At 35.1% G+C, this 24,699-nt stretch overlaps 1 protein-coding gene across 1 annotated transcript; it reads left to right on the top strand.

Annotated features, from left to right (window-relative positions):
• Positions 1 to 3,418: 3,418 nt before the first annotated feature.
• Positions 3,419 to 23,224, top strand: LOC136850005 (transmembrane protein 222). The gene is made up of 5 exons (XM_067123553.1): positions 3,419 to 3,821; positions 6,913 to 7,038; positions 10,774 to 10,984; positions 17,480 to 17,610; positions 17,814 to 23,224. The coding sequence occupies exons 2-5, from the start codon at positions 6,917 to 6,919 to the stop codon at positions 17,890 to 17,892; spliced, it is 543 nt and encodes a 180-aa protein (XP_066979654.1). The 5' UTR covers positions 3,419 to 3,821; positions 6,913 to 6,916; the 3' UTR covers positions 17,893 to 23,224.
• The last annotated feature ends 1,475 nt before the right edge of the window (positions 23,225 to 24,699 follow it).

The following is a 24,699-nucleotide window of genomic DNA, read 5'->3' as shown; positions in this document are numbered from 1 at the left end:
AGGGTTTTATTTTTTTTTCTATTTTGGGGGAAAGAATCGTTTTTGCCCGGTACTTTCATCAAACCTTTCCTCAACTCTGGTTTTGTTTCCAAAAGAGAATTCTTGAAATGTTTTAAGATTTTTTTTTTTGTACTAGTTCGTTGTGGGTTAAAAGGATATTTGTAACCTTTCAGGTATGGGGTACCCGTTTTCTCTCTCTCTCTCTCTCTCTCTCTCTCTCTCTCTCTCTCTCTCTCTCTCTCTCTCTCTCTCTTCTAGCACTGTACGTGTTGATGAAGTTTTAAACTACATATTCCCAGAGCTGGGGTCATTTCAGACCCTTGCCGAGCAGGAATCAGATTTGTGATGGTAAGAGTTTTAATGCATACTTGCACGGAACTAAATCATTATAGGAAATATACAATTTTGAGGGTTTCTCGTTTACGCGAGAATTAGATCATAAGCATTTTGTAATCATTCATATAAATTCACTTTCATCATATGAGCACAATTTTCATGAAGTGTCGTGTGTGGCAAGTTTTCTTGAGTGATCACAAAATGTTTTTTTTTTTTAAATCCACTGGTGTATCTGATAGAATTGATGATTTACAAATATGCTTAAATTATTCATTATTCATAAGCAATGCTTAGAATTTACGGAATAGACGCCCGATAGGCAGTAAGACAATTATTGTAAAAAAAGGAAAGGATTTGGGGTAGAGATATACAGTGTTTGTTGTTATGAGACTATAATACAATTTTAGACATGACGACATGCGTAGGACTTAGTGCAAGATACATGACTGCTTGCAAGCAGTATGAGATTGCATTGTATTCCTGTGACTCAATGCGCTTGACCGTGATCGTTTTGACACCAGTCTGTCTCAAATCAGTCAGCCATGTTGACTTGGTGTGTGTTGCGCAGGGTGGAAGTTCATTTATTCCCCCATCATACCGCAGTCTAATTATATTGTTTACAATCTAAATTCATTTCTCGACAAAGAAAAAAATGATGATTCAACCATTATTTGACAATCAAGGACAAGCATTATAATATCGTAATTTTGTGACGCAGTTCTCTAATTTTAATGTATTCAGTTTATGTATGTATGTATATATATGTATATATATATATATATATATGTATATATTATATATGTATATATATATGTATGTATGTGTATGTATATATATATATATATATATATATATATATATATATATATATATATATATATATATATATATATATATATATATATATATATATATAATATATATATATATATATATATATATATATATATATATATATATATATATATTACTGAAAGTAATACTAATGCATACGAACTGGTCTGTTGTATTCGACAATGAGAGCAGGCAAAGAACGGGTGACAGAGTGACGCCCTTTCTCTGATCCCCCCCATATGGGTCTAGTTTCTTAACAGCAAAAAGGGTTTGATGATACTTTGATTCACATGAGACCACAATGTTCTTCCCAGTAGAGATTATTAAACTGAAAAAGTAAACAATCCCATTCCCACACTACATGATAGCATTGTATAGATCAGTGTGTGTTGATTAGATGTTTTATATGGAGCAAAGATGAGCGATGTCTGTAAAAGAAGTGTGTAATAATAAAGTGTTGTGTTGTAATAAAATGGCTGTTTCTATCAAGTCCTCCCTCGTCTGTTGTTGTTATTATTATTATTGGAGAAATAAATCCACGGTTATGAATGGGTACATGTGATTGAAAAATGGGAATCGAACAGATTCCCGAAAGCTCTCTGTAGAGATTTTCCTTTAAATATATGTACCCATACATAACTGTGAATTTGTTTTCCATTTCAAGATTCATGCTACTACTACTATTGTTATTATTATTATTATTATTATTATTATTATTATTATTATTATTATTATTATTATTATACCCATACTAACTAAGATTACTGATAGGCAGGGTCGAGATGTCAGCCCCCAACCTTCGGGATGTTACCTACTGTACCGAAGCCTGAATCAAGACGCCTGTAGTCTTGTGTACGGTTTAGTAACTAGAGGGACTGCCCAAAGCTGACAGCGGCAAGTTTAAACATGAAGTTCATTATCCTAAGACTGACATGCTTCCGCAAAAAGGAAAAAAAGTATGGGTACATATTTTATTATTATTATTATTATTATTATTATTATTATTATTATTATTATTATTATTTCAGAAGATAAACCATATTCATATAGAACAAGCCTACAGGGGCCATTGGCTTGAAATTCAAGCTTCCTAAGAATATGGTGCTCATTTTAATAACTTAAGAGATGTTAACTCTAAAAATAAGCTTCCACACTAAAGAATTACCATTTGTAAAAGAAAAAAGGAAAACATAAATGAGAATAGCTAATGAATAAATATGATGGATCAACAAAAATAGCTACATACCTAGCAAACTAAGGTAATGGTGTATGGCACTTACAATTAGTTTCACGGCCCCATTTAGATTTATGAACAATAGCACCAGTATCAGTATGAAACACTGAGGATATTAGGGTCCTGAGGAGCCTGTCAGCCATGAATAACATGATGAAATGCTCACAAGAACAAAGTTTCTAAAAGCAACATACAACTGACAGAAATCACTTGTCAGTGAATTACGAAAATTACAAAAAATGGAAATGCGTTGTTTTCCATATCCTAGTGAGCTAACAAAATCCTGTTAAAATGGCAGAACTATGAGGAACTTTCTCTTCCAAACTATTGCAACGAGTCACAAGTCCAAAATCAACTTGACAGATATCGCGATATATATATATATATATATATATATATATATATATATATATATATATATATATATATATATATATATATATATAATATATATTATATGTACATTTATTGTTATATATGATTTATATAAGAACATTTATTGTTAGTTGGTGGGTGGGTCAAAGGAGCAGGTGAAGGGGATAGGCCACTAACTTCATCTCAAAATATTCGCTGCTATCCAGATGGGTAACTCCATCCAGGATACAACGGTTAAGCGGAGAGGACATATGGTAAATTTAACGGGAATTTCAATGTTCAATGATTTTACACTCATATTGTAATCAGAAATTATCGATTGCACTGTTTCTCTCCATTATCTTGTATAAGATTTTAAGATAGCCAAATGTAGTGTTCATCACCAGCAAACTACACCTGTTACACCCACAAAGTAAATTCTGAATAGTTGTATAATTGGATGAAATCTAAACTTTTGGTACTGAATAGTCATTAATGGTAACTTTCAAGTTGAACCATGTGTTGCAAATAACAAGCATATTTACATCTTTTTTGAGTAAAAGATTTGGTATTTTAAGATACTGTAGCCCCTCCCACCATCTCTTGTCAATGTGCGCACACTGCCGAGTGCCTAAGTGCAATTGTTTTTGTTTACCAAAAGGGTAGCGCTTGCGATCATACGTTGCAACGACCCTCGTAAGCGCGGGGAAAGAAGAAGACCTGTATTATCGTCATAACTGTATATGCAGAAGCCATATCAAGAAAATAAAGAAAAACTGATAGCTAACATTTTCTATTTGCAGATCTAGCGAAAGAATGAACTGGAATTAGGAAGGATTTAATAAAAAAAAAAATATAAGGTATTACAGAGACGATAAACTTAACCAAACACGAGCAAAGGAAAAGAACGAAAAGGGAGCCGTTTCAGAGAAATTTCCCGTCTACTACTACTACTACTACTAAACATCAAGGAAATGGAAGCCTGCCAGGAAGTCGCGATAGCTATGCGATATTAACGATTCGAATTTTGTGTTTATAACATTCTGAAGAGTAACCATCTCGTGTAAGTAGGCAATCCTGGTGTTTCAGCTATTCGTGCATAAATGTTTACAGCAGGATTTAGGCCTACGGTGGCATTGCCCAATTTATGGGGGGAAAGGTAGCTTAATAGCCGAGGCTTATCAACTATTCTGGACTAGAAGTCAGCTTGGTGGTCAAGACCTCCGTAGCGTTGTTTAGCCTTGACCAACTTAATGGAAATACATTTAGATAATGAAGTATGCATGTGTGTGTTTATGTGAGCGAGAGAGAAATCTTTGTAGAACTCAAAAGGGTAGCAGGTTACCTGTAGACGTAGGCTAACAATATGCTGACTAGCCTGTTGTGAACAAATACTAATTTTATGTTAAACATCATAGCATTACCCAGGCTAAGCAAAACCATTGTCTAGAGTTTTCTGTATTTTAAAAATTTTCCTAGGGTGAGGTCCCACGGCCATACCACATTGAAAGCACCCCGTCTCGTCCTAGGGTGAGGTATAAACCTAGTGGGGGAGTCCTTAGCCCCCCCTCCCCAGCCAGATCAGAAAACAAAATCCTAGCTTAGGGTAGGTAAACATTAGTCTGGTTAGGTTAAATTCCCTTTGAAATGCCTACTGGGCCTACAGTAGCCCTGACCCCTCACTCTGCATTCACTCCCCACTCATTTTTCTGAAGTTAAATAGTACAATTTTTATGAGTTTTGATGTGATTATGTCAAACATTTCTGTTTTGTTAAACTATAACAGACTACACAGTGATGGGGCCACTGTGGGAAACTTGACCTTTAGGGTTGGGGAACAACAAAAGGTTGATACTATATTTCCTTCTCAACATCAAATTTAAAATCAGGAATGGTAATTTTGTTTTTTGCATAGAGATTGTAGGATCAAGTGAACAAGTTGTGTTTCTGCTTATAGAAAATGAAAACTTACATAATCTTTTAGGTCCATTGTTGTCTTAAAGGTGTTCCTGAAGTTTGTGGACATTGTTTGGAAGGTGTTTGACGCTTGTAGCACAGACTGTAAACAGAAGGGTATTCATGCATTTTTCCTTTTAGGTATAGTAATAATTACCTGCTGTTTTCAACCACTCAACACTTCACAAATGCTTATTCCAGAGTACTGGACTTCGGACATTTTTCATGACAGCTTCTTTAGTTGAATGATAGCTGCCATGTGTGTGTAAGAAGTGCTGATGGAGCACCTAAGAAGCGTGTAGTGTAATATCTTTTACATTTTAGAATATCTAGATTAACTAATCATCTGAAAGTAATCTTTCCACTGATGATAGCTTCTCCTCCACAAAACAGATTTTTTTAGTCTGTTATCAGGATATAGAGAAAAGTGAGTGTGTGCTTTCAAGTTGTGTACCTCCCATCCTTAAGTTACCAGTTAGGGGTGGACCAGTTGGGTTGTTTAAGGTTAGTTGAGATGAATCTCTGTATTCACTTCTAAGATTTATGGAGCTCTAGGTCAGATAACCTAATGGTTTCCTAAAATGGTCACCCTTTAACCCTTTACTTTTAGACAAAGGGAGAAAGAAATGTAATGGGTTTAATGAGTGAATCAAAAGTCTTGTTAAAATAACATCGAAATCTATCATGTAAAAATGAATGTAAGTCTTGTTAAAATAACATCAAAATCTATCATGTAAAAACCTTATTTCACCCATAAAATCACTTGTTTGCAGAACCTTCAGACTTCCAGTTACTGCTGTAGAGTATTGGAAGTATAGTGAAAGTATATTTTTAACACAAAGTATGCTTTGAATCAAAATACACCATAATATTTAAAAAAAAAAAATTGCAGTGTTGATTTGTACATTTCTAGAAAATTCTTAAAAATAATGAACAATTCACCATATATATACAAGATATCAGTCAAACAAGGAAGGTCCATTCAGTGGCTAAATAAGCCAAAATTGTATAAACTACAACCAGTTACTGAACAAAACATGAAAGAAATCATATTGTATGTTTTTGCAAAAAATTTTGAGAAAATACTTTTCATTGGTTAATTGTAAGTTGTAATTAGTGGCCTGCAAGAAATAAGCCCATGGCCTAAAGCTACCTATAGACTATGAATTAGTTTACCCCCAATTTAACACTAAAAGCATTAACCTGGTATAAAATTCCTGAAGACTTACAGGTAAACCAGTGATGAAATGAGTTTTAAAGGAAGTTTAGGCTCTGAGGACAAATTCCCCAGTTAGTCAAGGCAATAGTTGAAGCATATGGCTCTGGGTGTAGATAGTTGTACAAGGATGGCAGTTGTTATTTGTGCAGGTTGTTGCACATGCCACATATAAGAGATATTTCTTTTGTAACCTAACCTCACTTAGGATCCAGCATACTGTATGAAGAGAAGTGGAGATGTTGCTCCATTGCTGACATCACCAAGGCTACAAACATAATGAGATGCTGTGAGCATACTCTGTTATTTTAACAATTAGCATTTCATGTGTATTACAGAACACACACAGTATTAACAAACCAAGATACAGTATATGTATGCATTATATTGATATGCAAGAAGTTATCTCCAGAAATTATTATTTAATCTTCAAACATGAATAAAGAAATTTCATGCTTGTATACAGTTGTGGCCTGATGTAACCTTATTTGAAGAACTTAGTGTTAAGGTGATATGTCAGCCACATAAAATGCTTAAAATGTCAAATTTACAAACTTAACATTAGTTTTGGAGGTCATATGTTAGTTCTTGGTTTCTGTGCTAGGCAAATTCATCACCCACATGAAACGCTCAAAATGTCATTTAACAGTTAAAAAAAATAGCCATTTTTCTGAAAGCCAGATGCGCTGATAAGCTTGGGTACAGTATATTCATTGTCTTGCCTTCAAGGAGGATTAATAGTCTGATGTTAACTAGATTGGAAAACTGGAAACTGCAGAGGCCTGCTAAACTGACTGTTAAGATTACTAAAGTCAATTTTGGTATATTCTCTCTCTCTCTCTCTCTCTCTCTCTCTCTCTCTCTCTCTCTCTCTCTCTCTCTCTCTCTCTCTCTCTCTCTCTCTCTCTCTCTCTCTCTCTCTCTTGTCACCATAGGATTGTTTTAACTATTTGCAAATATTTTTAGTTCTTTTCCTTTGCAGTCTGATGTTGGAAACTAATTACCTTCCTGAAAGTCCACCTGAAAGCCCTGTGATTATTGCAAAAATGGATCCGGCAAGGCATAGATTCCCATGTTGCATTGTTTGGACTCCTTTGCCCTTGTTGTCGTAAGTACTTTATTAATTATAAAATGTTTCAGTGTTTCGATGTAAGGATAACATAGTTTCCAAATCTGTAATTTTATGGTTGTAAGTTTGGTAGCAGCCGCACTCTACTTTTATTTGAAAATGCTTATCACAGTGCAGGTAGTATTTAGTTGTTTTGAAGGTACAGTACAGCCATTTGATAACTTATGTGCCAAAATATCATTGTTTTAGAATCTCTGCATCACTATCAGCAAAGCAAGAGTCCACTGCAAAGACATTCATGGCAGTTTATCTCGTTTGTGCTGTTTTTATGAAATATTGTGACACACTCTTATTTACCATACTGTACTCACTTAATATATGTAGATGTGCCATTACTGTGTGCAAACCTCATTCGACTATTGCTTACTAATCTGTAGAATAAGCATGCTCAGCCAAGAGTAGTTGTTGTGTGGGTTAATGAAATCATGAGTTATTTTGTCTTCTAAACATCTCAGCTGCTAGGGGAGCCCCAAAAGCCACTTCATTTGTTATTACTTGGCTCCGTCAACATAAGGCTGTGGTTAGTTATACAGTAACTTACCCAGTAATTACTTAGCTAACAATTTCCTGCCAGCTAAGTAATTACTGTGTAAGTGTATATAAAACTTTATTTTATCATGAGAATGTGAGAATTTTTGTCAATTTTTGTATATAAAACTTTATTTTATCATGAGAATGTCAATTTCGTTCCTTCTTATTTTTGTCACCATTTGATAAAATCAGCATTGTATATTGATTAAAATATATTGGTTACTGAACTAGTAAAAGTAGAATTTTGGCACTCCTTATTACACTTTGTTGGAAAAAGGTACATGTGTTAGTTAATGATGCAACAATGTTTAGAACACTCTTCAGTATATATCTGGTTTGTTAATGATGTAATGATGTTCAGCACACCCTTCAGGATATATCTGGTTGATTTGATTACGTGATTCGTTAGGGAAGGGCATTTCATGGCACCCATGAGGTCGAAAAGAATTGTACAGCTCTCATTTTCTGATTCACAGAATATCAAAAAATACTCTGTGTCATTTGAATAAGAACTGTATTTCTTGTTCAGGCTGTTTATTTTGGCCTCTCCACAGAACCTCAAGTATTTATGAGAGTGATGGCCTCAGTGGTGATTCTGCACCACTCAATAAATTTGACTACACTGTTACCTTACTTCTTACATAATCCAAAACAAATCAAGAGAAAGGTGTTCACTGGATGCTCCAGTGCTATAATATTCAGATGATCAGGTTGAGTGTAGGAAAATCAGGTCTTCTCCCATCTAGTCCATACTGTGCTTAAGTCTACAGATAAACACAACTGAAGGAAAGATTTAGCTAGGATGACATGAAATGGTTTGATGCTTATACCCGTCTTACGTTTGCTTGGAGGTGTAACCACTTTCATCAAATCTGTAGAGGTTATTCATCAGTTATTCTGTGTCACTGAAAAAACTTGGCTTAAGAAGGAATGGCAAAATGGGATCCCTGCAACTCCAGAACTCCAGTCCACTGAAATTCCATTCAGTGAGTTGCACAGAGAGGATTGCAATATTGTGACAGGAGTGACCTTAGCTCCCTAAACTTCAAGCCTGTTCGTAGATGCTTCACCAGAAGTCTGGGTACCTCCATATTGACAACATGTGGTTAGTGACTATGCATGCAGGAAGAATGCTCCTTTTACATCAACAGGTGAGAAATTTTGGCAGTCAAAAAAAGTACTGTAACATGTAGAATAATTGACAGTGGCTGCACGCCTCAAGAAACAGCTGAAAACCCAATCAAAGATTCTTTGTATACTATTCTCAGGATCTTTTACTGAGTAGAAGGGATAAACAGTTGGTTACTGGTTTTGTTCTAGGAAGAAGCATATGACTGACACTTTGTTAGAAAGTGTGGGCCAGTTCTTATGGAATGGTTGCCTCACATGAGCTGTCCAGGTAGCTGTGGAGTACAGTATTTGGATTATAAACCCCCTCCCCCCCAAAGACAGATAATCTGATTCACAGCTAAGAGAAGTTGAAAGAACTCACATTTACAATATTTGCATAATGCTGACCATAACAACAGTGTTTCACAGGGCTCTTGTCACTGCTGTCTGAGATTCCCAACACCTTACTCATACCAGGAAAGTTGAGCCATATTTTGCACCTGGTGCAAGGGGAGAAATGTTTGTTCCTCTATCTCTCTGCCACCTTTCCAGTGATTGACAGTTTCTTTGTTGTCCTCAGAGATATAAAAAAATTTTGTAGTTGTCAATAATCAGCTTTATTGAGGATTGTCAAAAGAAATTGATTGATCTTGCTGATTTGTTTTCCCCCAAGGGACAGCTTGATGATCTTTAAGAGGGAGTACCCAAATTGTACCCAAATTGACCAGCCACTCTCTTTAATTATAAGGAAATTACACAATCCTTTTAGACCAAGCTGTATTCTAGAATCTTATGCTGAAGACAATGGAACTTCTACCATTTTCAACATGGTGTGTGGAATTTGCAACCAAGGTTTCACAAGTTTGATGCTGACTGTTAGTGATTTTGCTTTTCCCACTGCATTTCTTAGCAAAGAAAAGTATTCCTGGAAAGGTTAGTGTGTTCACATTTGCTTTTTTAATCTTGTATTTCATGAGGAAAAAGGAACACAGCACCCACTGAGAGCCCTGAAGAAAATTTAGCCAAGGTTGTTTAAGATACTTTGTCATGTGACAACTCCATGTAAGATCTCTGGAAACACCATCTTCTAGGTAAAAGAGATGGTTTTGACCAGGTTACAAACTTTGGAAAGGCTAATGTTAGTGAGGCCAAGGGATTATCTCTATTACCTCAGTTTAAATCAATTTTGTATTTTTCTCAAATGATATACAGTATACTGGCTATTGGAAGTGCTAATCAAGTTTTGCCATGTTTTGTTTTACAGATGCCACTCGTGAGTGTATAGTTACATTCTCAGTAAAGCAAATTTCTGCAGGCTTTTTGGTGGTTAGCTGTCTCTGTTGGTTTATTTTGTCTGCCATTTCCTTCCACTTAGGAGCATACGTGATCCATATACAGCATTGCACAATTTAATCATTGTGAAAAATGAAGTCATTCTCATTCAAGCATCTTGTTAGGGGTGCCAGATCTATAAAGATAAGGGTACTTATTACAAAGTTGACCATCCTCCAGCCACACTGTCACCCATTTGAGTAACTGTTTAACATAGGTACAGGAGGTTTATGTACATTATATTAACACAGACAATATTGTTTCATAAATTATATTTATTTACTAGATGGCCTGCACTGAGCTGCTCCAGTTAGTATCATGCACAGTTCATTTACCCCACTGAGGCAGCTAGTTACATACTGTTTAAGGTAATGGGGCTCCCCTTTGTGGTGAGGATGCTCTCTGGAGAAAATGAGGCAATTGTTCTTTTACACTGTATATCAGGTAATGAATATCTAGGATGATTATGCCATTTTTGACATTAAGAAATAAATTAAGAGGTTTTATTCATCGAATATAAGAATTATTTTTAATGATGTACAGTATTGCACTTACCCTAAAAGAGCAGTCATGTAATTTTAAATAGCCTACCATAATACAGTATTCTGTGATTATGAGTTGAAAATTGCATTTCTTGTTACTGTTAAGTCACTCTTGAGTTTTATGTTACAATATGAGTTTAATAACTGCATTATAGATTTGAACTAGAAAGATCACTGAAGAATTGCATTATTTTTGCAGGTGGTTTTTTCCATTCATTGGCCACATGGGGATTGCCATGACTTCTGGTGTTATTAGAGACTTTGCTGGACCATATTTTGTATCAGAGGACAACATGGCTTTTGGATGGCCGACAAAGTATTGGGTTTTAGATCCATATAGAGCACAAGGAGGACCAAGTGCATATGATCGAAGTGTATCGCTAGCTTCAGAAGAATATCAAGGGAGAATGGTAAGCTTTTATGTTTTGTAACATAAATTTCATGTTATTTTTACATGTATAAATTTTCTCTTCATGTGGATTTTTTATTTTTGCTTTTAAGTGATCACATGATGTGGGATAAGAAGTGTGATAACAGTTTTCAGTACTGAAAATGCTACTTGTTTTAACACAAATCCATTACTTCACAATAATTTAATCTGCGTTAGCAGCCATTTCTAAACATTCCGCAGAAGAAGAAGAGTTCCCCTCTACACTTTTCTTGAGTATGCCTCTACTTCCCTGAGTGCCTCTGATAGTGAAAACTGGTAATTGCCTCTATATCTGGTGTATCACACACACCTGCAGTGTTTTCCTGAAATTGTGGCAATTTTCATTGATATTATTTTTCAACGTCCTTTGTGATATTGTTGATTAAAAATTTGGTAGTAGTAATTACCCCATAATATCTCTTTGTGTGTGTGTGCCTTTCTCTTCAGCTGTTGGACATCTGTTGCAAGTGCCTTAACTTGTTAATTTGACACTTTGAAATACAGTAGTCCATTTGCCTTTGAACAGTCTCACCAGTTGTTTTTTTCTACTAGTTAAATTGCTGGTTGGTTTGTGTTGGGTTATTAGGTGTAGTATTGCCTTTTTTGATTGCTAAGATAAGTGCTTTTGTATTTCATTGACTTGTCATTATCATTGTTCTTTAGGCTTAAGTTTTGCATATACATCCAGATTTATTTTACTTTGCTTGTGCTGAGTTTTGATTAACCCTTAAACGCCTACTGGACGTATCATACGTCGACTAAAATTGTCTGTTGGGTGCCAAGTGGACGTATCGTACATCGACTACAAAAAATTTCAACCTTCGGTCAACTTTGACTCAACCGAAATGGTCGAAAAACGCAATTGTAAGCTAAAACTCCTACATTCTAGTAATATTCAATCATTTACCTTCATTTTGCAACAAATTGGAAGTCTCTAGCACAATATTTCGATTTATGGTGAATTTTTGAAAAAAACTTTTTCCTTGCATCCACGCGGTAACTCAGCCGAAAATTTCAGAAATTCTTTCGTCATTTTGTCATCATTTCTGCACTGTTTTATATTAGCCATTACATAAAGTTTTATATATGAAAATGTGCGCTATTTCATTTAAAATACAACAAAATACAACCCATGGTTGTAGCTTTTATCAGTTTGGAAATATTTTCATATAAATCTCGATAACTGCCAAAATTTCAACCTTTGGTCAACTTTGACTCGACCGAAATTATCAAAAAACGCAATTGTAAGCTAAAACTCTTACATTCTAGTAATATTCAATCATTTACCTTCATTTTGCAACAAATTGGAAGTCTCTAGCACAATATTTCGATTTATGATGAATTTTTGAAAAAACTTTTTCCTTACGTCCGCTCCAGAAATTCTTTCACACGCGTTGTCGTAATGTTTGCACCGTTTTATATTAGTCATTACATAAAGTTTTATATATGGAAATGTGCGCAATTTCATGTAGAATACAACAGAAAATAACTCATGGTTGTAGCTTTTATCAGTTTTGAAATATTTTCATATAAATCACTATAACTGCCAAAATTTCAACCTTCAGTCAACTTTAACTCAACCAAAATGGTAAAAACGCAATTATAAGCTAAAACTCTTACATTCTAGTAATATTCAATCATGTACCTTCATTTTGCAACAAACTGGAAGTCTCTAGCACAATATTTCGATTTATGGTGAATTTCTGAAAAAAAACTTTTTCCTTACGCTCATGCTGCGTAACTCGGCCGAACATCTCAGAAATTCTTTCGTCACGTTGTCGTAATGTTTGCATCGTTTTTCATTAGTCGTTACATAAACTTTTATATATGAAAATGTGTGCAATTTCATGTAGAATACAACAGAAAATAATTCATGGTTGTAGCTTTTATCACTTTTGAAATATTTTCACATAAATCACGATAACTGCCAAAATTTCAACCTTCGGTCAACTTTAACTCGACCGAAGTGGTCGAAAAACGCAATTGTAAGCTAAAACTCTTACATTCTAGTAATATTCAATCATTTACCTTTATTTTGCAATAAATCGGAAGTCTCTAGCACAATATTTCGATTTATGGTGAATTTTTAAAAAAACATTTTCCTTACGTCCGCGCGGTAACTAGGCCGAACATCTCAGAAATTCTTTCGTCACATTGTCGTAATGTTTGCACCGTTTTATATTAGTCGTTACATAAACTTTTATATATGAAAATGTGCGCAATTTCATGTAGAATACAACAGAAAATAACTCATGGTTGTAGCTTTTATCAGTTTTGAAATATTTTCATATAAATTACAATAAATAGAAAAAATTCGACCTTTGGTCAACTTTAACTCGACTGAAATGTTCGAAAACTGCAATTGTAAGCTAAAACACTTACAGTCTAGTAATATTCAATCAATTAGCTTCATTTTTCAACAAACGGAAAGTCTCTAGTACAATATTTCAATTTATGGTGAATTTTTGAAAAAAACATTTTTTTATGTCCACGCGTTACGGATTCATGCATCATATTGTGATAATATTTTCTCTGTGTTGCTTTGATCGTTTTACAATTTGTTATATACCAAAATCATCGCAATTTAGTGTACAATACAAAGACAAAAAATAATCCGTTAGCTTTAACCGTATTGCTCACAGCGCGATTTGTATAAAATTATATATGAAATTTTTTTTTTTGCGCTGTCATATATTTCAATATTTATATATGATAATGATATTTTTTTTCATTTCTGATGGTTGCATACTAAACTTCAGGCAGTGACAAAAAAAGGAGCCGAAAATTAACTGTTAATCTTAAAAACTAAGAGTGCTGTGATTTTTTGAAAAAACTTTTTTTCCGCTTCGGCGCTAACTCCCAAACGCCGCTGGCGTACGGGAGACGTTTTTGTAAATAGAGGCTCGGCGTTTGAGGGTTAAGTTTAAACATTTATTAATGTTAGTGTATGTTTGCTTTAGGCTAGCATTTCTGGTAGTGATTAGCCTTGTCTTTCAAGTATTGAATTGCTTTTATACTGAGTATTAATTGTGAATTAAGGCTCCTTCTGTTTCTTCTTGGTAATTAATTAAATTATATAGCTTTGGCTATAGTTCATTGTAAATTTAACAGTTTAACCTTTCACTTTTTGTTAGTTTTATTGTCTCCCTCAGGGCAGTGTACTTTAATTAATAAATGCTTACATGGTTTCATTCCACATACAACTACATGAAACTGTTGTGAGTGTTGAAATATGTTAGATCCCTTCACAGATCCCTTCACTTGAATTTCATTCAATATACTACCATATGAAACTGGTGTAAGTGTTGAAATACGTTGGATGCTTGCACTTGAAGACAATAAAGAAAATAAGGATGTAGATAAAGCAGCCAAAGTTCAACCCAATAGTTGACTGCTTAGATGGACATGAGTGAATTATTACTCAGGGAGAGGTTGGCACTGCTGCATTTGCTGGAGTGGTGCCAGCTTGCTTTTGGCAGCCAGTTCTCCATGGGCAGATGTCAAGCCTTATTTCCGTAACCTTTCATCCAACCATGCTTCTGTGCTTTATGTTTGCTGTGCATACTGTAGGCTTGAAAGTATCAGGATGGATTAGAGGGATAAGTTCTTTCATGTTTCTGATCTCATGATTCCTGATCTTTTACCCTGAAGACTTGGTTTGTTAGTTGGAGGAGATTCTCACCTTTTTCTAGCCAACATCAGAGATCTCTCACTCCACATCTCCCTCAGTCTTCAAATTCTAGTCCAAAAAGTCCTTACTCTCATTACCAGTGCTGCACTGCCTCTCAACCATGTAGCTTCAAGTCGCCCTTTTGATCGAGTGGTTTAGGTCATTCCCAGTATAATTTGCTAGGGAAGAAAGTTCTGTTGTCGCAAGTCTCCTCCTCAGTCAGGGTCTATAATTAGAGGTTTTGAATTGCATTCAACTGTCTCAGTGCATTAACATACTGTGGCTTCAGTTGCTATGTCATATTGATTACTGTTGTTTATTCAGTTAATTTCTTTTAAATATACTTTATATATTTTCATGTTAGTTGATTTTAATATTTGACAAGCTTTTCTGAAGTAAAATGCTAGCAGACTGAAAAATTTTAATGGATTACAAGTAATGTATATTGAACAGTGCAAACTCCCCACCATGTATCATGAGAAATTTTATTGGTCAACAGTGTCTCAGTACACATAAATAAATGGAAGTACAGCTGGTACATTATGTCAGGATTTTGAGAGTATTGGATGGAGATTTGTGTAGCAGCTTGTTCTTTAATCTCACATAAAGGACTGACTAAATACCACAATAGAGAATACTAGGTGTATGGAATAACAATATATTGCACTGTTACACTTTGTAGAATGTCACACAAACTTCACATCTCAAATAGAATGACAAGAATAGAATAAAGATCAAAATTCACACAGTACACATCTTTCAAATGAGAAAAAACATTTTAATCTTCAAAACTTGAAAATATTTTGCATACTGTTATCACTTGTAAAAGTAACATATGACCATGTTTGATTACAATAGTCTTGCTGTTGTAAGAGCTACTGTTATAGAAATGAATCTTTGTGGCTGCATATTTTTATTTTTTATGAGGCTTTTTTATTTACTATTTTAACTGGGTGTAATTTTACTCTTCATTTAGAGGTTACTTACAGTAGTTCTGCTACTGTTTTAGCAAAGATAACCTTCCTTTTGGGTTAGGATGGGCCTGTGAAAAACATGACCTTTAGCCTCTAGGATGCATGGTAAATATCAGACTTATTTCAGGGAAAAATAATGTCATTGATGCTGGGAAATACATCGTTTGATGGGAGAGAAGTGAGTGTAGCTTGTAGGAGAGTTACATGGCAAGGGATCTAGGATGAAATATAAGTTGTAGGTATAAATAGGAAGTTTGACTGTTTCAGTTACGGAGTAAGTATGGAAGGAGGAATAAAAGAAAGAATATGGTGATTCATTCCTCTTTCCATTCCACTCCCACCTCTAAAACATTTACACCACCTTTTCCTCACAATTTCCTGTTAACACTAGGTGACAGCATAAAGTAGTTCCCAGTGGCCCCTTTTCTGCACTCCTTTGTAGCACTTATTCGCAAAGAGTAAAGAGATCAGGGTTGATCTTTGATAAATTTATTGTAAGTTTTTCTGGTACATGTGCCACTGTCTTTACTCTAAATAGTGTTATGAGTCTTTCTGGTACACCCGTGACTCTGTAATGCTCAATTAATCATGTCTCAGTAATATGGGGAAATGCCTTTTTGAGATCCTCAAATATATAATCTCTTCACCTTTGTTAGGTCCTTCCTCTGTGAGTTGGCTTATTATGCAGACTGCCTCTGAAGTTGGCATGAAGTCAAACTGGCAGTAATCAGTGTTAATATTCACAGCCTTCCTTCAGCAGTTTCAGTATTTTCTTAGTACGCTCAAACAGCCTTATTCTTCTTTCACTCCAGTATCTTGTTTTTCAACTTTTATTTCTCCATTTTCACCTGTACTCATATATACTTGTCACTTTCACATCCATAATATCTTTCCTCAGCCTCTTTGCTATTGTAAATATTTTCACACCTCCCCACCTGTTTAGACTGATTCGGTTTCTCCCAACAACCCTTCTTTACCCTTACCACCTGCCTTTTAGCCTCCTTCCTCTGTTCCCTGTAGACAGCTCGCTTTTCTTCCCTACCTGCTGTCTGCCAGAGCCAGAAAGTTTTTTTTTTTTTATTGCATTTTATGCATCTTGATTTCATCACCTTGCCTCTCTTTATAACCTTTGCCCAGTGTCACCCTGCATACTTCTGCTGCCTTTTGTATGCCTTTTTTCATTAGTTGTGACTGACCATGTTTAAGATATAATTACTATCATGTTTTCTTGATACTTTTTTTTCTTCATTTTTAATTATCCATGCTTTTGTCCTTTTGGTTGTCCCTTTTTCATATTTTTATCCCTTGCTATTAAATTAAATTACAGCAGTCTGTTTAAGCTTCTTCAATCTTACATGTTGACTGCTCCGGGCTTCCAAAACATTGTTCAGCAACTTTGCCAAAATTCCACTGCTGCTTCTCCTTCCTGACTTCTTTCTCCCGAGTCAGCTCTACCTGTAACATCCTCCTTACTAGCTGTCTGTTCCTATATGGCCATTTAGGTCTCTTACCTGTACAAGTATTTCATTTGACTGCACACTTCTATCAGGGGATCTGATAACCTTTCCCAAAATTTTGCTTTTCTTCTTCTGGTCGTCTTGTCATATTTTTCATTTATTTGCCCAACTTTTATCATATCTTCAGCCATTTTGTCCTTGACCAGTATGCATACTCCATATTGTTCTATCTCATTGTCATTCCACAAGAGTGTATAGCATGGGTGAAAAGATGGATCAGGGACGTTTGAGGCTGTTTGGTCACAAGGAAAAAAATTAAGTATATTTTATTTATAGGTACTCAACTATTTTTGACTAAGTCTTTTCTTATTCAGCACAACTTGTTTTGCGACAACTGCCACTCACATGTAGCCATGGCTCTGAACTTGATGCGATATGATGGGTCATCATCTTGGAATATGGTAAAACTCTGTTTCTTGATGCTTATCCATGGAAGATATGTCAGGTATGTATCACTTTTCATTTTGAATTTTTGTTACTAAATGAAATTAGTAAGATTATGGTCTCTTAAGCACATATTGCAAGCACATAACTGCTGATGAAGTCATAGGTCAGAGTGATATTTTTAGTAACTTTTTTTGTAATGTAGATATGTTTAGAGTAAATTGTGAGGAAAAGTTTTGTAAAAGTGGTGTTCTTATTTTTCAGTTTTTGGGCTTTCCTAAAGACTTGGCTGCCATTCCTCTTTGTTGCTGGAGGAATCTCTGCTCTCATTATCTTGGTGTAAGAGATTGGAGAGTTGTTGGTTCGCATATTATTTCTCTGGCACCTAGTATTGTGGCTGACATCAGCAGTGGTTCCGTAATTTAAAAATTATCTATCCAGATTTTTGTGTCTCACATAGATCCAAAATGTACAGCAAAACTAGTCAGTATAATGGACTGTGTTTCTGTCTATACCTCCTCAGTATTTGCAAGAACTCTATGGGTATACTTAAAAACACAAGATCCCAGTCTCAAATAGATGCTAAGGTAAAAGACGACTTTTATTCAAACAAATTTTTTATAAGTAATAAGGTAATTTGTTCTACCCACAGTACATTACAGTCCATTTTGAAGTTTGTTGTAAAGGTGATGAATTAATGGAAGTATATATATTTTTGAAAAATAAATTTCAAAGTACTAAGGACAACAATGATAGACTTAAATGAAGAGTGTTTTTGATGTTTCTAAATGTACCTTTCAGCATATGTGAATAATTTTTGTTGGCTAGATTGCAATGTTTGGCACCTTTAATTATTATTAAGCATATTAGTGTAGTATCTGATGTGATATTTTCGATACGCATATTGGTATAGTAGTAAAAATATGGACCTAGGTTTGATGTTAGTTTATTGTATGATATGTGTTTACAAATTTTGTTGTTGTATGTACATATATAAAATCATTAGAATAGATCATATCAAGATTTGGCTGTTGAAAAGGACTTGTGATTATGTAATTAATATTTTACCACAAACAAGGTTGTAATATCCATTGAAAGGTGCTACATTAAGAGGTTAATTTGTGTGATAAAAATGAATGAAATGAAGAACTTTTGTACCAAGATTTCTTAAATTTGCATTTTATGTGTGGATCTAAATTTTCCTTGCATTTTTATGCCAAAAAAATTAAATATTCTTCATGAGGCATTAAGATTTTCTTCTCTGTACAAAAGTACTCCGTTCTTCAGATTGTACTGTTTAGTGTGCTTATTGCTTATTGCATTCCATTAATTTGAAAGTTGAGTGTTTTATGATATAAGGGGAATGTAAGACTATAGACTGTTTTTTGGAGCTTTCATTAATTATATCTGACATAGAAGCTAATCATGATTGGCATAAGGGAAACTGCTGAAATGTTAATTTTAACTTGCTTATTCATTGATGTTGTGATAATTCATTGACTTTATTACCTTGTTAGTTCACAGTTTTGGAAGCTGGTGATGCCAGGATGATATTTATGGATATCCATCACAATAATACAATATTATTTGAGAATATATAAAGATATGTAGTTACTTTATACCACTACTACAATATACTGGTCATTCAGAAGCAAACTAGAAGCTTCAGTAATATCAGCTGCAGTTATTTACTGTCAGCTCCAAAAACCAAACTATAGTTGTAATATTTCCAATACCCAAAGATTATATAATACAGTACTGTATGTATTTTAGGTAAACGATATTTTTCTGGTTCATTCTCATCAAGGGGAGGCTTCCAACACATACATTTGTATTTATTTAATATTTTAGTCCTTTCTACCGCTATCTCCAATGTTTTTAAAGATGATTAGCTCTAATTGATTTTATGATACATTTGTCCATCTTATTTATAGCATTATGTTATCCCACCTTTATACGAGACGAGTATCTCTTCCTCTTGGAACATGTAGGAATCAAAACAGGTGGGGACAAGCCTGACGTTTTTGAGAAATTAGAAACCAAGGTACTGAGAGCCTTCTCCCAGTTTATATGGAACTCTCAGAATACCTAGATTAGGAATGGTCCTGAGACTGTGTCATAGAATGTTCAATTCGTAAAAGTTACTGAGCTTCCTCTAGACATTTTCCAACATGGTCTGCCTGGCATTGAGGAGTTCCTGCTTGGTCTTGTTCTGTGGTAAGTAATGATCATGAAGAATTGATGTACTGTAATCTTTCAGGTTCTGCATGAAACGTAAGGTGATTGCCTTTAATTAGTCTCTATTCCCAGTAGTTTGCAACAAAATATCCTGTATCTAAGGTTTCCATCATATACTCTTTTCATCTCATCACTCAGCAAGATGTCCAATTTTTGCTCCCCTTTCCCAAAGTCAGCGTCTTGGAAGGTTAATGCCAGACAAGCTGTTAGACTTTGAGTCTCAAAATAACACTCATTCAGTACCTCAGTAACAGTGGTACTGAATTTACATTAATAAACCAAGAGAGGTTTTTTGTGTAAGGCCAGTGGATGCCTCTTCACACTGGGAAGCCCTCCATCTTCAAGTTGTCCCCCTAATGCATTGTATACATTAATATGAGAGCAAAATTAAGTGAGGCAGAGAGCAAAGACAAGAGAGTTACACCCCAAAGGAAGAACATAACTTCAAAGGAGACAGTCTTCTTGATAAATTCTTAGTTGGTGTGTCCTAAATATTGAAGTAACAGGTTGTATTAAAGCAATGGCTCATATCTTTGAAATAAACTTTGTCTCATAACCACATCAGTTTTGATCATGAAATAACACACTCATCATGTGATGGTTACCATACAAAATATCATGCAGTTTGTGTATCACATTTATGATTTTCATTAAGATTTGTCTGCCAAGGAATTGTAAAGTAATCTTTGTTGTAATAATCTCCGATATCTTCCTCAAGTTCATACATAATCTTGCTTCCATTAAATTGTGATTTACAGTAACTATTAATTAGCTGCCCAGTATTTTACTTTATTGTCAAGATCTGTGGTGCTGCACAAAACAGTAATGCATTGCACCCCCAGCAAACTTCTACTCATGCACTGTAGCAAAATCAGAAATATGAGTTGACCAACCAAAAGCATAATTATTTACTTACAATGTTGGAATCATTAGCTGGTGACACATCAGATGCTATTTTTAGTGACTATGGTACTGTGCATATTGTTGGACATTGCCATTATATTGCACTGAATAATATCATGTTAGTGATGTAGCTGTTGTATCTGGGGATATCAGAGAAAGATTCGTCTGAAAATAGTTCCAGAAAAGGAACACGTGTATAATGGTATGCAGCATTTAAAAAAAAATTAATAAATGAATGTTACTTTCAGTGTTTTGAAGCCAGACCAACTTAGAGTTTATGTAGGAAGAAAAATGTGCGACAGGGCAAAGTGGGAACCATCCTTCAAATAAGGGTATTCCCTTCATCATACATCCAAATAAGCTTTTGCTTTGATCTTTAAACTTTAAATGATATTCAGTGGCTCCAATCCTTCTATGTCTGTCCATTAATTTTTTTCCCTTGTTATTATAATAACCAGTTCTCCACAGGTGCTCATGGTGCTTTGTTTCTAGTTTTTATGGAAGGTTTCATCAATGCTTCCTCATTTTTATTTATTTTTCCTTGGTTGTTAGGTGTTAAATCTTGGGTCAAGTTTCTCTGTATAGGTGAACTTCATAAGTAGGGTCTGGGTTTATTGGTGAAAGATATAACATAAGGTTAATTTGTCATGTATGTCTCAGGTTCCAATTCCTTGTTCCTAACTTAATCACATGCTTTTACCATGTCCACTATCTTTGCTTGTATTCTACCTAGAGACCATTAGCTTACCATAGTGTATTTTATCAAGATTACATGAAACCTCTTGAAGTTGTGCATAGTTGAGAAATTGTAATAGATTAACCTAAATGAATGTGGTATTCATTTTGAAATCAGTGTCATACTTACATCGTTTAGCTCGTCTTTAAATTAGTTGTACTTTTTGACTCATAGGTTTTTATTCTGACCAACTGTGAGGACAGATCTTTGTAAGAAAAATTGGCAAACTCAATTCTTTATCATTTTCAGTTAACTTAAAAATATGAATTAAGTCCCCTCTTTCTGAGCAGTGTAGATTTAATTTCCATCCAAAAAAAGTAAAGTATTTATGACCAATTGATAAGAGCCCTTTGGAACTTCGAAGCAAGGCACAGGGCAGCCATACATACCAGCAGTCAAAAGAGTTACAATCTTGGTGTTGGCATGTGGACCTTCATTACTCAGTGCAAGTAACATTTCCAGGAGGTTGGTTTTTCATTCCCTCCACTAAAGGTTCTTTGTAGTGTTCCTACAACTTTTGATGCAATTTTTTTATTATAGTATTTTTCATTTGTTCCTACTTGACTGTCCAATTTCCTTATTTTGCCTTGCTTAGATTTTATTCTCATTCAAGAATAAATCTTTCAGCCAAGCCCTTAGAGCTTCTGAGTAAGTTTGGTGGCTTCTTTGAATTAATTTGTAATGATAGAGCAATCCCCCTTATTAACTGCCCTGGTGTTCTGTATTCCTCCATATACATAACCACATTCAGGTAAGATGTTTCCCTTTTAACAGATGCTGTCCAATAAATCTTGAATTTTTTATTTTTGAGCAATGGTTGTATGAGTATTTTTTGCAAGGCAACAGTTCATAAAAATATTATTTGGTGAATGTTGGATGTATAGTTAGACTTCATATCTGTATAATCAATTTGATGTACCCTAGCAATATCATGAAGCTGGAGGAAATTGAAGGTTATGTAGGTATTTATTCTAGGAGCTAAATCAGTACTGAGGGTGGATTATCAGGAAAAAGTCAACATTGAAAAGTAAAAAATGCAATGGTCATTGGGTCAGTAGATCACTGTTTTTTGTGTTTGTAGTCTCAATAGTAAATAACTGTTGATATTTAAGAGAGTATGAAAAAAAGTAATATTTACTTTGTGTATTCATTCCAGGTTTTGTTTATGCATTTTCTTATATTGTAAACCTAATACTTATTTAAACAACTTGGGGAAAATAATTTTAATTTGTATAGTTGAGAAAAATTTTTTGTCTATAAACAGAAATCAAAGTGAATCAGCAAATACTGTCATTTTGTGTTTTGAAACTAACAGTAGGATTTCTCAGGTTCCAAATTAATTTGTTTTGCATTGATATGTGATTTTTGTAAGTAAAAATATTGTATTGACAACCAGGGAAACTCTATTTTGGCAGTGAATTTGTTAGTGTCTCTTCCAAGCTGTTTTAAGCTACATTTTGTGATCAGGAACTGAGAAGTTTAATGTGAATTCAAGACTGAGCAACTTTGAATTATGGGTTTTTGTACTGTGAAAAAGCACCTTTTGAGATCAGGAAATGGATTTTGAAAATAGCAATGAAAAAAGTTCTTGAAGCACATCTGTTCTGATATTCAAAGGAAATTATTAGAACTGAGAAAATATGAGTAAAGTATTTAATATGTAAGGTACTTGGTTTTCATAAAGATAGGTAACAAGATGATGTTAGAGTAAGGAGAGTTCTTCTGTATTAGTGAGTTTAGAGTAAGAGTTTTTACAGAAGTGGATGGTTACTTAAAAATACAGAATTATTTACATGTAGCTTATATTCCTTTCAATTCCACACAAAGAATTGTAGTTTCCTAAAAGTGGTTTTACCTCTTGTAAAAGAAACTACTGTATAGCTGTAGTAGTATATTTTTATGCATTTACAGGCTGCTTCCTACAAAATGCTCAACTGTTTTCAATCATGGTTTCAAACTACTGTAAACATAGTGGTTAACAGGTGGAACAGGGGTAAGTGGGCAGTACCCCTCACTCACTAAGTCGCAGCAACTGTCCTTTCAGCCACAGTGGTAAACAGTTGTGCTACACTCTGCTCTCCTGATTGCTGGTTGAAAGCTTAGAATGCTCAATGTCTTTCCTTTGTGTGTTTGGTTTCTTCTGCTGCCTTGCTTCTTGTTTTTTGCCAGTGTGGGTAAAAACATGAACATCATCATTGCAAGGGACATGGCCACCTTTATTGGTGGCTCATGTTACTTATAAAGACAGATTCTCACACTGTTTTTGCTTCCTCCAGGGGTAAATCCTGTTCTATGGCTTCTCCTTGTGAGGACTGTGTAGATTGGGATTCGCTGCAGAGGATTAGGTTTGGGAAGAGGAGGAAAAAAGATAAAATGTACTTGCTGGCTTCTTCAGGGGAAATAATCCTAAGGGGAAACTTCCAAACCCATCTGATTCCTTCCTACCCCATCTTCCATTCCTCTTCACTCTGTAAGTGCTACTCCTAGAAGGGGCAGCAGTAGCACCAGGTCAAAAAAACCTGACCACAGCCTTTCATCTGACACAGAAGCTTGTTGATGGAGATGCTCCATCAGCAGCTGTCATTCTGTTGACTCTGATCATGAATCTGACATTCCAGGTGTCCGGTGGAAGACATCTTTGGAGTCTGGGTAGCCCATCTTTCACATCTTTCCTAGATAATCTGGCAGAGCAAAACAAGGGCCTTAACACCTGCACCTTCTGCAGAGGTAGTTCCTGATGGGTCTATGGCTGTGTTTGCTTTGTCTACTTCTATGAAGGAAGGTAATTTTCTTGTTGCAGTAGTTTTCCTGGTAGCATATCCTCTGGTGGGTAAGACTTCAGCTACAGTTCCTACCTCAAACAGTCCTGCTGTGCATAAGGTGACTGGGACAAGCAGAGAAAAGGAAAGAAGCGCAGCTCCCTTTATATCATAGTTGGATTCGTGAAGTGTAAGGTCTCACTATGGCTGTTTTTGCTTTGTCTGCTGCTGTGAAGGAAGGGAATCTTCTTGTTGCAGTAGTTTTCCTAGTAGCATATCCTCTGGTGGGTAGACTTCGGCTGCAGCTCCTACTTCAAACAGTCCTGCTGTGCACAAGGCAAGTGTGACAAGCAGAGGAAAAGGAAAGAAGCGCAGCTCCCTTTTCGCCATAGTTGGACTCGTGAAGTGTATGGTCTCACTTAAGAAGCCTAAAAGGGCTTATTCTGTGAGCTCTAATCACTCCAGGGTCAGTGGAGATGGATCACTGAGACTCTAAGGTCTGCTCCAACCTCTT

This window comes from Macrobrachium rosenbergii, chromosome 21, assembly GCF_040412425.1.
Source record: "Macrobrachium rosenbergii isolate ZJJX-2024 chromosome 21, ASM4041242v1, whole genome shotgun sequence".
NCBI lineage: Eukaryota > Metazoa > Arthropoda > Malacostraca > Decapoda > Palaemonidae > Macrobrachium > Macrobrachium rosenbergii.
Note: the sequence above shows the minus strand (reverse complement) of the source record. Positions and strands in the feature narration are given on the sequence as shown.